General features: G+C 41.8%; 1 protein-coding gene across 1 annotated transcript; it reads left to right on the top strand.

Annotated features, from left to right (window-relative positions):
* The first annotated feature begins 14521 nt into the window (after positions 1-14521).
* On the top strand, positions 14522-15133 carry LOC144252580 (E3 ubiquitin-protein ligase RNF152-like). Its single transcript, XM_077794816.1, has one exon. The coding sequence runs from the start codon at positions 14522-14524 to the stop codon at positions 15131-15133; it is 612 nt and encodes a 203-aa protein (XP_077650942.1).
* The last annotated feature ends 1348 nt before the right edge of the window (positions 15134-16481 follow it).

The raw sequence follows: 16481 nt of genomic DNA, 5'->3' as shown, positions 1-16481 counted from the left end.
ACCTGGTCTGATTTAATAACTTGTCTCTTGTGCTGCAATTCACAAGAAACAATAAACTGTAGGATAGCTTGCTGACTTTAATTCTTTCAAGGAATGCCCTATCTGGATCATAAGTAGTATTATATTTAGTATCCCGAGGAACCTCTATCCTGATTTCCCTATGGCTATACTAATTTAAATTCTTACCAACAGTGTGTGAGTTTTCAATTCCCCCACATCCTCAACAGCATTCATTTCTTTTTTTTTCTTTTTTGCATTCTTGATGATTGCCATCCAACTGGGCAAGATCAATACCTTTCAAAGTTTCAGGTATTTTGTTAAGGTTTTTGATCCATTTTGAGTTGACATAGGTGAGAGATAGGAATCTAGTTTCAATCTTCTACATATGGATATTTAGTTTTCCCAGGATTGTTTGTTAAGGGGCTGTCTTTTCTCTAGCACATGGTTTTGTTACTTTGTCAAGAATCAGATGGCTGTAGCTGTGTCTGTTCACTTCTATGCTGTCTATTTCAATTCATTGGTCTACATGTCTGCTTTTATGATCTGACCATGCTATTTTTGTTACTATGGCTCTGCGGTATGTTTTCAAACTCAGTGTTATGAAGTCTCCAACATTTCTCTTTTTTCTCAGGATTGTTTTTGCAATTCAGGGGTCTTTTGTTCTTTGAGGATATTTTTGTAGTTCTGTAAAGAATGATGTTGTTATTTGATGGTGCTTTTCATTGAATATCAGTAATGAATTATAAATAACAATGATATTTCAGAAATTCAATTTATAAAAGAATGAAGAAAGATACACTAGTCAGGTGCTCCTTCTGCCAGGTCTGCTTCTGTGTACCCTTTTCCCAGGTGTGTTGGGCTTGGGGTGCAATACCTGGCCTTGGCCACCTGGCTTCAGCCAGGTATTCCCTCCCTGCTTGTCTCATGTGGCCTCAGGCCTCATGGCTCCACACCAAGCCAGGCTTGGCCTAATCAGGCTTGGGCATGTGGACCTCCCTCCAGCCCCTGGATGGCCACCAGTGGATGCCTGAGCTCACCACCCATAGGCTCTGTGTCCTGGGAAATTCATGCAAGGCAGGAAGGATATGCACCAACATAATGGCCTTGCTAGGCTCCTGGCATATTGATGTTGATCTTTGTTGTGGCCTTGGTCATGATTGGCCTGAACCAGATGTGGTGTGTCCTGGCCAGCATGTGACCCCCATCCTGGCAGTTGGCAGAGCCTGAAGAGTGCTGGGAGTCCCACACATTGCTTTCTTGGATCCTGATGCTGAACAGCTATAAGAACCAGTAGAATGTAGCCTAAGGGCTCATGAACTAAAGCCACTGGTGAAGAACATCCACACCTCACTGCTAAATGATCCTGGTACTTTGGGCAGTGTTAAGCCTGTATGCATTTCCCAGATGAATGATACTGTCCAGCAGTTCACCAGCACCCTAGCCGAGAACACTCCTCACCTCATTTGGGAGGAAGAGTTCACCTTTGAGTGGAACACAAAGTCCAAGGATTTACACCTGCAGATTAAAGAGGACTGGCAGTCCTCAGAAGGTCTGCTGTCCCTGACCACTGTCCTCTGAACTTGTTCAAGAAGCAGTCTTCCAGGCTGTAGATCTTCTTTCTGATCAGTGGGCCCACCCTCAGTAGCTCAGAACTGGGCTCTATCACTGCAGAGTTTTCTTACATAGAACCCAATGAATTGAAATCCTGACAAATCCCTTCCCTGTAGCTGCTGCCAAGATAGAAAAGGACCGCACAGTGATGCCATGGGGGACCATGGTCACCACTTTCACTACCGTGAAGACCAAGCCTTACTATGATGTAGGGAAAGTGTCCTGGCTGAGGTCTGAGTCTCCCTGAAGGCATCCATCAAGGTGAAGGTCATTAAGAAGGACATCTTCATCCAGGCCATCTCGTGCCATGGTGCATCTCTTCTTCAGATATGGAACTGCTGCGGTTGAATCACTTTGATCAGGTCATTGAAGTTGCCATTCAGCAGCTCACTGAATCTTCAAATCTGAAACTCAAGTCATCACAGAAGTATACTATCATCATTTAAGGAGCTCCAACACCTCGCTCTCTCAGGACCACAACACTGCCCTCATGCAGGACTAGGAAGAGCCTACCAGGATGCCCCATCTGGCTGCCCAGAGGCAGCTGTGGCCTCTTCCCCACTGGTGGAAGTTGATCCAGCTTCTCTGGAGCCCAAGAAGAAGGTAGTAGACACCTCAACTTGGATAAGAATCCTCTGGTGGCAGCATGAGGTGGCCCAGCCCCACTTAAGCTTGGTGGGAATGAGCTGTCTGAGAGCTCTCTGAGCATCTCAGAGCTAGGCACTGCCAAGAATTCTAAAGGAGAAACTTTAAGGAGGGGTGCAAGGCTATTTTTCCACCAGTAGCACCAGCAGAAATATCCTGGCATGAGCCAGTCACACAATGACCTCATGTTCCTGTAGCTATATGAGGGCACCCAGAAGAAGGGGGTGACCCTCACTTAGCTGCTGAATAAGAAGCTACTGTCCAGAAACTGAGACAGGAGCACCATGAATGCCATGTGGGCTGTCTGTCTCCTTCTTTGCAGCTGGAGGTCAGGCATCCGGGACAGCACTCTTACCAGGACAGAGCAGGAATTCTGGCCACAGACACATACCCATTCCTCACTCTTACCAGGACAGAGCAGGAATTCTGGCCACAGACACATACCCACTGCTCCAGCGTGATTTTCCCCAACAATCTAGTCTTTATAAGGGAAAGAACAATTTGAGTCTCCAGCTGGAGGCTTCCCCTAAAGAGAACTTACAAAGTCCAATTTGGCACCAGAATCCCAGTGGGACCTGCAGCCCCTACCTAAGCATTGAGGTAACTGTTAGGAGAAGAATTCCTTGTAAGAGAAATACCATGCTCAGCAGGGCCTAGGAGGGACAACTGGAGATTTGATTTTACCACACAGCTCTCTAGCAGGACATGTTTGGGGCCCATGTCTGGACCATGGGGAGGTGTGCCCCTCTGGGCTGTCACTATGAATAGAATCACCTCTCCTACTAGTTTGCTTCTTAGAATTAAAAAGTACACCTGGCCCTGAGGGCAGGGAGATGGTACACAGACAGGGTTTTGTTTGTTTGTTTGTTTTCAGTGTGTGGGGGGTTAACCTTTATTTTATTTATTTGTTTGTATGGTGGTGAGGATCAAACCCAGGACCTCACCAGTGCTAGGCAAGTGCTTTACCACTGAGCCATAACCCCAGCCCCAACAGGCAAGATTTTTGGTAAAGAAATTATGACATCAGTTTAAATGTTTTGGCAAATGTAGGAAGGCATTTGCCTTTGCCCATAGCCATAGAACTTGAAAACTTATGCAAGCACTAAGTATGTCCTTGGCATATTATACTGAACATTTTTCCATATTACTCTGAGCCTACTTTCCAGTGGAGATAACATAAATCCCAATGTGGTTCTTATGCCAGTGGAACAGTTGATGTGCAGATTTCATTTCCATCTGGTGCACATACTAGACTAGAGCAGGAACCTGACTCAGGAAGTTGTGAGCAATAAGTGGCGGTGCATAGAACATGGTAACCCCTCTCCACATACACACATGGTTTTGGTAAATATTGCCTATAGCCAAAACAAAGTACTTGTAGGGCACTAGAAGAAATTGTTTTGCATCTCAGGTGTCCATTGTAGGAATGTGAATTTAATAACAAATGGTTCAAACATGGGAAATTCTTTTTATGGACTCTTCTGTGTACTGCCAGCAGACATTCTTATTAAAGAGTGATTGTCACTGGAGTGACATGTTTTGTCTATTTAATCAGATTGATGTTGTTTTAGTAAGTTTGGAAAGCCCAGTGTGACCCTGACCTCTAGCAGATAGGCAAGTGGGTGTGTGACTTCCAAGGCTCCATTAACCCTTCAACATGTATTTCAGGGGAATAGAGCCATCAAGGAGTAAGGCCCTTTGTGAGAGCAAAACTGAAGCTTTTTTTTTCTTTCCTGTTTTTGAGGAATACATTCAAAAACTGCATTGGTAATTTCACTTTCAATTGCACATTTTCAAATTCCTAGTTGTTTCAGAAATTATCAAGTGACTTTAAAATGGCTTTTTAACCACATTTTGTTTTTAAAGATTGCATTTGAAAGTTAGCTATTGTACAGTTCCAAATACATGAAGAGCAAATCAGTCCCCCCACCAAAAGAAAAGAAAAGAATGAAGAACATATGGAAAAAATAATATACTGATACAGAATTCCTTGTACTGATTTTCATTGAGTTTTAGGGAAAGTTATCACCAAAAGTCAGTTGACAACATTCTCTGTAATTTAATTAATATTAATAGTAGCAATAATCAGAATGTATGGCTTACATGGAATAGAAATTTACATAGAATTCATTTGACTTTGACCCTTTCATTCAAGTGGTGGTTTACTATGTTAGAAATGTTTCCAGTCAGTGTCAGAATGCTCTGGAGTGACTGATTCCACCTGTAATCAAAGGCTGGTGTTCCATGGTTCAAGCAGTGTGGCTGTGTAGATTATTACAATATAAAAATACTTCCATACTGGTTGGTGAAGAGTCCTGAATGGACCCCTGCTGTCAGCCTGTCCCTACATCTCCTCTGACACTAACTACACCTCCATGTTCTCCTATCAGCTAAAGCCCTCTGGGTCAACTCCAGCGCTATGGACAGGATTCCATTCTTATTGGCTGCAGTCTGTGATATTTCTGTGGTTAAGTTTTTGAATAACATCTAGTAGATCCTGCTGTATTTAAATGTTTAATGTTTTGGAGTTCATCATAGAGTTTTTGTGTTAATTTGGATTTTTGAAAATTGTTCATTCATTATCTTGATTACTACTTTTTGGCATCCCTTAATTTTCTACCCATCTTCATTTTCTTCAATCTGGAACTGGCCAATCTGTACCCATTCTGGCATTCAGTTTTCATACTGTTAGAGCTGTTCTATGTCATCAAAATATTCAAATAATGAGAATAGTGCCAGGTGCTTGTGAACACAGTGACAAACTCATGCAAGGCCCCATCTTCCACATCATAGGGCTGAGAGTTACCATGGGGGAAGGCAGAGTACACCTTATCTTTCTCTCTGCAGAAAGGGATGTGTTGTAGTCAGCTTGGGCTGCCATAACAAAGTGCAGTCGCTTGAACAATAGAAATTTATTGTCTCACAGTTCTGGAGGTAAAGGCTGAGATCCAGATGTCATTAGGATGTGTTCTTCTGAGAATTCTCTCCCTGGATTATGTATTCCATCTTCTTCCTATGTCTTCACATCATCCTCCCTCTTAGGTATCTTTGTCATAATCTCCTGTTTTTCGTGTGTGTGCGTGTGTGTGTGTGTACATATACTAATTGCATAAATTAATGGGTTTTATTGTGTCATTTCCATACATGCATGTATCATGAATTGACCTTCTTTCTACCCTTGCTCACACTTCCTTCTCCCTGCTAACTGCTTCCTGGTCATTAATTGTCCTTCTTTATGGATATTTCTTTAGTTTCCACATATGAAAGAAAACAGGCAATACTTTCCTTAATGTGGCTGAATTATTTAATTTAACAAGATCTGTTTTCCTGCAAATGGAAGAATTATTTTTTCTTTGACTGAATAATATTCCGTCATGTATATATACTGTATTTGCTTTATTCATGCATCTGTTGATGGACACCTTAACTGAGTCCATATCTTCTATTAAATATTTTTAGTTGTAGCTGGATACAATACCTTTATTTTTACTTATTTATTTTTTATGTGGTGGGGAAGTTTTAACCCAGCACCTCGCACATGCTAGGTGAGCACTCTACCACTGAGCCACAACCCCAGCCCCAACTGAGTCCATATCTTACCTATTGTGATTAGTGTCACATTAAACATGGTCATTCAGGTGCTTTTTAAAATTCTTTTTAAAAATATTTTTTAGTTGTTGATGGACCTTTATTTTATTTATTTGTATGTGGTATAGGCAAGCACTCTACCACTGAGCCACAACCCAGCCCCTCAGGTGTCTTTTTAAATTGTTGAATTTATTTCATTTGAAGAAATGCCAAGCAGTGGTATGTATGTATGTATGTATGTATGTATGTATGTATGTATATATATATATAATTTAGTATCTAAAGAGATGGTAGTGAGAGTAACAGATGTGTGCATTATAGCCTTAAAATGTGTTAATAAATTTATAAATTTAAGGAGAGATAGGTTAAGGTGTTAGTTCTCAGTACTTGAAATATAAAATGTTAACAGAAAGAACAGATGTTGCTAATATTTCATAGATAATATTGTAGACAAGTTTGCAATGCACATAAAATAATTCAACAGACAACACACCTCAAAATATTTTAAAATTTTAATAATTTTTGTAAGAACAGAACAACTCGGGGCTAGGGTTGTGGCTCAGTGGTAGCACACTAGCCTAGCACATGCAAGGCCCTGGTTTCGATTCTCAGCACCACATAAAAATAAGTAAGCAAAATAAAGGTATTGTCCAACCAAAATTTAAAAAATAAATTATAAATTAAAAAAGAACAGAACATCTCTAACTTTATACTGTTCTTTATAAAGTTTATATATCAAAATCTATTTTATATCCTGGGTTTTGTAATATTTGATGTACTTTCCTTTCTAACCAGCCCCCATATTCCAGATGGGATGTATTTATTTTCTACACTGACTGCAATTTGTACCCTCCAGTTTTATTTGGATATGGTGGTGGGAATTCCTGATCAAAGTGTGAACAGGCTCATATGTCGCTAAGAGTGAGTCCTCTCTGAGATGGCCCAAACTTTCTCCCCATAGGGAGTAAAACAGGAGCTAGAAGAAGTGTAAGTCAATGACAAAGCACTGCCTCTGCTTTGTCATTAAGTTACACATTAAACAATAATGCTGGTCCTCCAGAGTCTACTCTCCCAGTCTGCTCCACATAGACATTCCACTCACCCTTCCTTCTCCACAATAACCCAGTCTGCCTTTTTATAGTGATTGCTGGAAGAAAGTAGAAGAGACTGAAGATCTAGTTTTACTTCTACAAAGATGAGTAACTTTCCACTTCTTTCTGAGTCCTTCATACTGCTGCCTATGATATGACCCAACAGCACAAGTTCTCATGGAGGAGTGGGGAGCCTCAGTTGGGGAAGTATCTGACTAAAACTATGGGTTATCGGAGAAAAGGGGCTTTGAAAACTCAGAGTGTGGGAGCCATGGACCACAGATGCCCACCTCTTACCCACCTGCCCTACCTCCTGGCCCCATCTGTTCCTGGCTATATCCTGTGCCTTCTTACTCATGTAGCCACCTAGGGAAGTGCCATGATGACAGCAGATTTCACTAGCTCTTAAGAGGAGATGACCCAGATAAGATGTGGAAACCAGAGTCAGTTAGAGTTCACAATCGCATACACTACCTATGGAGGATGCTTTGGCTACTGCTTTCTTTCCTTTGGCTTCCCTGACTTCTTTGAGCAAGCACCCTCTGCATCTGGCCTTTGCTTTCTCACCAGATATAGTGACTTTCTCAGTTTCTATTGAGTCACAGTCACTGAGTGCTCTGTCACCAGAGTCTGTGATTCATCTAGAACAAAGTTCACCTCAGTCACATGGATTTTCCTCTCCCCGATCTTGTCCTCCTGATCCCATGGCCCATTGTGTATCTTTGAAAGGCCCCATCCTTACTCCTTCTCAATGTGACTCAATAACACTCTCACTGGGAACCAAGCCAGAGAGCTCCTCTCCATCCAACAATTGTTGGTTGCCACCTCATTTTCTATTGCCACTCCTGTCCCCTTGCCATCTCCTGTGTCATTGCCTTTTCCTGTCCCATTCCCATCTCCTGTCCCATTGCCATCAGTTGTCCCACTGCCATCTCCTGTCCCATTGCCATCTCCTGACCCAGCAATCTCAGGCCATGTTCTATCCACCTATCCCATCTTATTCCTCTCCTTGTGGCAGATGGCTGCCAGAGTCTGTGACCTCTCCCACTCTCCATACAGTGAATCCAAGAGAAGTCATGCTTTCCACCCACCAGAGGACTCATTCTGGGCAAACCACCCACTATCACAGGTAGAGGCTGAAGGGACGTCTTTCATGAACCCTGATGTCCAGAAACTGCTGGAGATATTGATCAGCAAGGGAGCAGAAAGGAAAATTTGTAATGTAAAGACAAAAGATGAACCAGACAACTCTCTGAATTCTCAGGGAAGCACAGTACAGTCACTGGAAAGGGAGCAAGGCACTACAATCCCACAACCCTTCTGGAACACAAAAGGCAGCACAAAGCAGTTTTCTATTCCTCAGCACCCTTTTAAATCAAGGTCCTGGAGGACCATTTACTGCAGAAAGGCAGCCAGATCTTTTGTGGCCTCCCCATTCTGCACAGCGAGTCCCTAGTGGCTACTATCAGCATATCTGGACCCTCAGCAGAGTTTTCCTCCATTAAATTCAATAAACTTCCTAACCATATTCCAGGGCAGGTGTAGGGTGCACCTGGGCCACTCTCTTCCTCATAGTTGTTGCTCCACCCTGTTGTCTAACTATAGTTTGTGACTCCAACTTTGTCCTGGTCCTAGTCCCCATCACTGGCTCAGATGGGGACATATTTATTTTCTACACTGACTGCCATTTGTACCCCCCATTTAGAACCATCAGAACCATCTCACATCATCCTTCCCAAGTCTGCCGTGCCATCTTCCTCTGAATACTGCCTGTGGGTTTTCATGCCCTACAATCCAAGAGTGGACCCACCAGCTTTTGGTTTCTGCTCTTCAACACCTAGAATACCACCTTTTGAGGAAACAAGTAGAAAGTAGAGAAGTTTTACCTTATTTGGTCCTAAAGTCTCAGAAAGTTTTCAGCTATCTCACTCCTGTGACCAACCCATCAACAAACCCCCAGGGGATTTCTTCAGCTCTGAGCTTCAGGAGAAACTGGAGCAACACTTTCAGAAGAGGTTCATGTTATACCAGTATGGACTACCACCCAATATCTACCTGTTTCTGAATCTGAAGGAATCCTGGGACAACATCCCAAGAACAGGTCAGACAAAGGACAACTGTGGGTATTCCTATAATTCAGTGATTCCCGATAACAGTAGCCCTGCTGTACAAGAAACTGGTTCACAGAGACCAGAGATAATACAACAGGGCATGATTCCTGTGAGTGTTTGTAATTCCAGGCTTGGCCCATCCCATGTCTGTGTCCTACCTGGAAGTTCAAACACCCACAGTGCAACTTGGGATGGACCATCCTTAAAAGATGGCGAAGCCCTTCAGGAACACCTCCCAGGAGCTCTCCCTCCTTGATACTGGCACTGGGCAGGTGCTGGAGGCACATCTTACAAGTATAAGTGTGAGGCACAGCTGGGGCCTACTCCTCAAATTTCTCAAGCACATAAATGTCTTGAAGATGAAAAACTCTGGGGCTTCACCACTTCCACAGCATGCCTTTCCCTACTCAGCCTCCTGTGAGTCTAGGGCTGACTCCATTGACCATGATGCCAAAGTCCTGGGAAAACCCACCCAGAAAGGTCCAGGATTAAAGGAGGTAGTAGTAACTTCAGTTCCCAGTCTGAAGTGTCCTCTTTCTGGCCTCTTATTTGAGTCCCTGAGTAGAACTCTATCTGTTGACAACTGAAGGGTCTTAGATGCTCTTGCAACTGCACAAGAGGGCAGCCTGGCTTCTCAACCACACACACTTACATTCTTGTGGGCAGAACTTGGCATAACGATGTTGTCCTGGGGTCTGAAAGAGACAGCCTGAAACCAACTCTAAGCCTAGAAATGGGCAGACATGATTCCCTGGGGAGTAGAGGTGTGAGCACACAAGACTCACAAGACTCATGCCACAGCATGTCATCACTTCAGTTAGGGTCCCAATTTTTAAGCTCTAAAGAAATCAGAGATAGAAGATGATGATGAGGAGTCTCCTGACTGGGAAATCACCATTGGAATCAGGAAGACGTCAAACTACCCAAATGTTCATATTAATCTGGGGAATTCAAAATCTCAGGGGTCCAGTGAAAGACCCTCTCCTTCTAGAAGTTCTATATTCCAGAGCCAAGGATACTCATATCTGAGTCTTTGATTTCACATAATTAAAGGAACTTTCCTTTGTTTGCTATCATATTTTTCCTGTAATGAAACTGGCTTATTTCATAGATCTCTTTCAAGTCTGGCATTACTCAATTTCATGTAATTCATATAAGTCACAATTATGAAAATTAAAATTTAAATATCTAGAAGAAATAATGTGGTATTCAAAATAAGAATTAAATTATTTAATTATAAAGAATTTAAGGTTAAGGTACTTCATAATGTTCTATTTTGTGTTTAGTGATGAGCATGCAAGTATATTGTTATTTATGAAACTATTTTGTATATGCCTTTTAATAATACATATCTCTAAATACATTTATCTAGAAACACCACCTAAACTTTGTACAAATGTTTTACAGCTTATGAACAAAAATATTTCAAAATGCATAAGATACAATTTGATCATAAGAATATAAAAATAATGCACAACTCAAAATTATAGTCATTCTGGTATGAATAGGATTATGACAAATTAATTGCATTAAGATTATCAAGCTATAAAGTCTTATATTGCAGTATTATTCAAATGTAGATAAATATAAAACATTAATTTGTATAAAAGATGCAAGCATTTCTAACTAGAGCCAATAAATATCTTGTACTAATTGTCTCATTTTAAATCATTATACAATCATATATGAATATATGCAAAATTTGAAAGTTTTAATTACCTTTTAATGGAAAGAGTAGCTATAGCATCTTCATATTTATTATTTATTTATTTATTTATTTATTTATTTATTTATTTATTGTGTTCTTCAATCTGTTTATGTCTAAAAGGAGAGAAGAATGCATTTGAAAAAAATTCTACCTCAGGGAAGGCAGTTTCAACTTTATAAGAACATCAGAAAAGGTTAATGTGGTACTGTGTGGTTAATTAAACAAAAACCCCCAATATTCTACTTCTTAATTAAAGGAATGTTCTAAATAGGACATTTGTTTTATCTTCTCTCCAGCAATACCCAATGGGCTTGGTTTGTCAGCCTAATGGTTAGATAATAGATTTCTACAATCCTGCTCTCTGTGTGCCTTCATGGTCAAGGAAAATTTATTTTTCTTCTGAAACCAGTGTCCTTATTTTGAAATCAAATGTTTGTATATCCCCACTAACTCACATAGAAGTAGAACATATTTAGAGGGCAGTTGGACATTCATAAATGCATCTATTGAAAACTAGCTGGAAACTTCTTGAAGGCACAGTTGTGTGATTCATCTCTGGCACTTCATCACAACTTCCTTGTCAATAGATGTAACTATTAAAATATTTATTTTAACTCAACCAATTGATGATAGAGCTAACTGGTTTACTCCAGCATACAAATACACACACACACACACACACACACACACACACACACACACATACACACATCATCATCATCATCATCATCATCATCTTATTTTAGACTCTTAACTTTAAGTTTGCATACAGGTGATGATGTGCCTTGGTTTATTCCTGTCGTGATGCTATTATAGTTTGGATCTGGAATATCCCCCAAAGGCTCATGTAACAAAATCTTGGTCCCCAGTGCAGAAATGTTCAGAGATGAGACATTTGGGAAGTGATTGGATAACAAGAGTCTAACTTCATCATCTCCATTGAGGAATCATAACTGAATGGATTGTTGGGAGGTGGTAGAAACTGTAGGAGATGGAAACTAGTTGAGAGACCAGATCTTTGGAATTGCTCCCTGCCCCAGGATCTTTTTAAAATAAACCTTTCATCCTTTATGTTGATTTTCCCAGGTATTTTGTCACAGTGATAAAAAGCTGACTAATAAATATGCCATAATTATTTTTAGAGATGGCCTTATTTAAAGAGTGTGATAAGAAGAATAATAAGCCCCAAAATGTCTAATTCCTAGACATATATTCCATGAATACATTATGCTACATGGAAAAGGAATTTTGCAGATATGATTCAGAATATGGATCTTGAGATGTAAAGAGTATCCTTGATTAACTTGGACCGAGTCTAGTTACATGAGTCCTTAAAAGCAGAGAATTGTTCCTATGAAGATCAGAGGGATATGACAAGATGGAAAGGGGAAAACATTTCAAGCACAGTATGGTCAACTGTTTGCTGGTTTGAAGATGGAGGACAAGGACCAAGCTCAAAGAACGTATATAGCTGGGAACAACGTTTTGCTCACAGCCACAAAGGACTAAATCCTACCAGTAACGCAAATGAGCAAAGAAATGAATCCTCCCCTAGAACCTCCAAACAGGAAAACACACCCTTATAGCATTTGGATTTTAGCCTGGTGAAGTTTTACAAAATCACAAAACTGTGAAGTAATAAATTCATTTCAGATGTCAAATTGGTGGTAATTTATTACAGCAGCAGGAGAAAACTAATACAGATATTTTAATATGGTCACTCCAGTTGGAAAGCTACATCAGGGCCAGTGAACAGGGAACCTGCAGAGGGGAAGCCAAAATCATAAAGTCCCTTCAATTTAAGAGTCAGAAAAGTGTACAGTGTACAGAAAGGCAGCCTCTCCATCCTCTTTAGCATCTTTCTGGATTCCCTTAAGGTCTTGGAGAATGGGAGCATGTGTTATATACAGCAAGATATTAGGAGGGCTAGTTTATGTCATTAGAGACTGAAAATTTAATTTCATCTCTTCAGAAGAACTGGTTTAAAAAATGCATACAGAAATGACAATGTTGGCATTTTTTTAGAGTATCACAATACAGTTGAACGAATATGAGTTATTTGAAAGAAGAAAGAACTTAAGTGTTTAAAGATAAAGCTGCTTTGGCTGCTTCAGATTTCCACTGATTGAGCGCAGACTTCTGCAATTGCCTCTGCAGCTGTTTCAGGCTTCAGTGCTACTCTTTTAACTTGACATTCTGGAAATTAGTTAATTTAGTTTTAAACAGCTGACTTACTGTTAAGCAATAAAATACATCTCTTTAAGAATCATTTCTCTCCTCAGGAAAAGAAATTACATAAGCAACATAAACATACAAGCTGCAAGCTGAGTGGCAAATTCTTTGCTGCTGTAAAGCCGCCAAGGGCCTGAAGAAGGGCTCTTCCTTGCCTGAGAGATGAGCCACAAGGAAGAATCCATGTGGAGACAGGTTCAATTATGACTTTGATGGAGAAGAGGAATACTTTGAGGACAATGTAAAAATGGCCAGAAAGCGAGAAAGCCATCTCCCAAACACCGGAGTTCTCCAGAGTGGTCCCCAGACCACAGTATCTAGTAGGAACTCATTATAACAGAAAATTCTTGAATCTCCCCCAGGCTTGATAAAAAATTCTGGTGGTAGAACTCCAAACTCTACACTGTTACAAAAATCCTACAGGTGATCCAGATGTCTGCTAATGTTTGAGAAATAGTGACCTAACACAACCTCTCTGGTCACTTTCTAAATTTTCTTCTTAGCTTCTCTAAAGTTTTCTTTAATTCCTGAGATACCTCCAGGAATTAAACAGAGGCTGTTCTTACTAGGTTACTGCCCCTCAACCTAATTTATTTTAGGGTACTGTGTATGAATGAGTTCTCACTATATCCAATAAGGTTCTTAATATGTCAAGTGCCCAATCAATGGAAAATAATTAAAATTGATAATACAGTAAGAACATGTTTAGTGAGTGGGAGTTCAAAAGAGGAAAAAAGAATTCAATCTATTTGGTTTTAAATTTATTTTGTTTGCTGTCTACTTTTGAGCAAATTCATTTGCTTGCTAGCAGCAAAATATTGTCATGAAATATATTTTGAAAACATGGATTTTTAGGCCTTTTCCCTGCATTTTTACATAGTTATATCCAACACTTATTTATTTTCCTAAGAGAGGTCCTTTCTCATTTTTGTCTAGAACTTCAATAGTTTACTAGGAAGCTAGGAGCATGCTTTTGAAATTAATCATCTAATCATCTAAATAATTGAAGGCTAATAACAGAGTTAGGAAATTTACCAATTGAAACTAATTTTTAGAAAATATAGCTTGCTATCTTTTTTGAGATTAGTTTTGGCAGACAAATGTTAATGGGTAAAAAAAAAATCACTCACTGTACATAATTAAAATATTTGGCTGGCGGCGGTGTCCGACCGGGGATGCGGAGGGCGGCCGGGCAGGTGGGGCGCCGCCCGAAGGGCCGGGCGGAGAGCTGGGCTGCAGGCGCCGCCGCCGCGCTGCCCGCGCCGCCCCGCAGCCCGCCGCGGGAGGAGCGGGCGGCTGCCGGCCCGCGGCGCGCGTCTGGCTGAGCCGGGCGGGCGCGCCGGGACCACCCAGCGATGCTGCCGCCGCCTGTGTAGCGCGCGCCCCAGCGCGCTGCAGAGAAAGAAATGAACACGCCCACGAATGCTAGATGCCTGTGAGCTCCCTCGGCGGCACTGAAAAGGCAGAGTGGAGGCCTCCGAGTACCGGCTCCTTGCCCTGGGTCTTGGCGCTGCCCCTGCTGCTCGCGGTCCACCATGGAGACGCTGTCCCAGGATTCGCTGCTGGAATGTCAGATCTGCTTCAACTACTACAGCCCCCGGCGGAGGCCTAAGCTGCTGGATTGCAAACACACCTGCTGTTCGGTGTGCCTGCAGCAGATGAGGACGAGCCAGAAGGACGTGAGGTCCCCCTGGTGCCTCGGCATCACCAAGCTGCCCCCTGGCTTCTCCGTGTCGCAGCTGCCCTATGACCCCGAGGTCCTGGCCGTCATCGCCATTCCGCACACCTCCGAGCACTCTCCGGTCTTCATCAAACTTCCTAGCAATGGGTGCTACATGCTGCCCTTGCCCATCTCCAAGGAGGGCACACTGCTGCCAGGAGACATGGGCTGCCGCCTGCTCCCTGGGAGCCAGCAGAAGTCCGTCACCGTGGTGACCATCCCTGCGGAACAGCAGCCGCTGCAAGGCGGGGCTCCGCAGGAGGCGGTGGCCGAGGAGCCGGACAGGCGGGGCGTGGTGAAAAGCTCCACCTGGTCGGGCGTGTGCACTGTCATCTTGGTGGCCTGTGTCTTGGTCTTCCTCCTGGGCATCGTGCTCCACAACATGTCTTGCATTTCTAAGCACTTCACTGTGATATCCTGTGGCTGAGGCGGGGTGCAGGGAAGGCTCTTGTGGGTGCCAACTTAAGGGGTGAGTAGGTGTTGGTGACGGGATCCCAGCGAGATGATGGGGGGCGACACTGACCATTTGGTGCTGAGCGCTGGCCTCTGGGTTGCCACTTGATTCACCTGAAGACAGATGCCAAGGGAGGAAGGTGACGGTCTCTACAAGATGCCAGGTGAATTGTTCTGAGTGTGGATGGCAACGGCTTTGAAGATGATTGCATGCATCCTCATAATCATGAACTAAATGGGCTGTGACTTATGAGTTTTCAAGATCATGTTATGAGATAGACATACTCTACTCAGACCTTAAAGCCTACATGTGCATACCATGTGATCTCTAAATGCGGTAGATGAAAATAAAGATGCTGTGTATACAAGTAGAATTAAACCTTGAATCCATGTAAAAAATAATTCAGTGAAGACATACACTGCAGGCTTCTTTGCTTTTTTTTTTTTAATGGAACCCAGTCTTCATTTAGTTGCTAAGAATTTTTTTATAGATATATATTTTGAATGGAACCCCAAATCAAAATAAGTGAAATGGACAGTCGTGTTTTTGTTTTTTTTTTTTTTTTTGGAGAAAATATTTGAACAAGTGTCTCCCGTGTGTTGTGTTTTGTCAGGTACCTACATTTTTCTTCACTGGTGATTAGAGCTTGCTACGTGTTTATTAAGCTGGAAGCCCGACAGGGAAGCAATAAACCAAGAAATAAGGAGAAATGCCTAATCCCGCAGGAAACCCGTATGCCAGTTTTTCTCAAGCCATCTCACAAAATAAGAATTTAAAATGTAAATATTGTGTACTTGTGTGTATATGTGTGTGTGATTTGATTTACCTCAGGTTTTTGAGTCTTTTCAGAAGAACCCCAGGATTAAGACCTCGTGGGCATGAAGAAGTCAAGTATCTGAAACGGTGGGCACCTCGATCCTGCCAATGAGACGTCCCCTATGCGACACCCCAGTACTCACCCCTCTGCTCTGTGTTTAAGTCCTGTATTTTTTAAGGCACAAATGGAGAGTAACGAAAGTTTGACTTTTCTCCTAGTTCTGAAGTATTATAAAAGCCACACTTGTTGTTAGCAATGGCAAAACTGATGGGCATTTCAAAAGGCCGTCCACAATTATTTTTTTTTTGAAAGATGCTGTTCCTTGAGCATTAGACCTTTTTGAATTCCAGTTTCCTCTTGTTGGTGTAAGCAAGAAAATCTTCTGTATTTCAAAATATGTTTTCATTGAGAGAAATGGCAAGGAAGACTTACTATTCACATTCCTAATGTAAGTGTTTTTAAATGTGTAATGGTTTATAAATGTTCATAAAGAAAGAAATAAAA

The sequence above is a fragment of the Urocitellus parryii genome, unplaced genomic scaffold (assembly GCF_045843805.1).
Source record: "Urocitellus parryii isolate mUroPar1 unplaced genomic scaffold, mUroPar1.hap1 Scaffold_48, whole genome shotgun sequence".
NCBI classification, from domain to species: Eukaryota; Metazoa; Chordata; class Mammalia; order Rodentia; family Sciuridae; genus Urocitellus; species Urocitellus parryii.
This window is presented reverse-complemented; position numbering and strand designations above follow the sequence as displayed.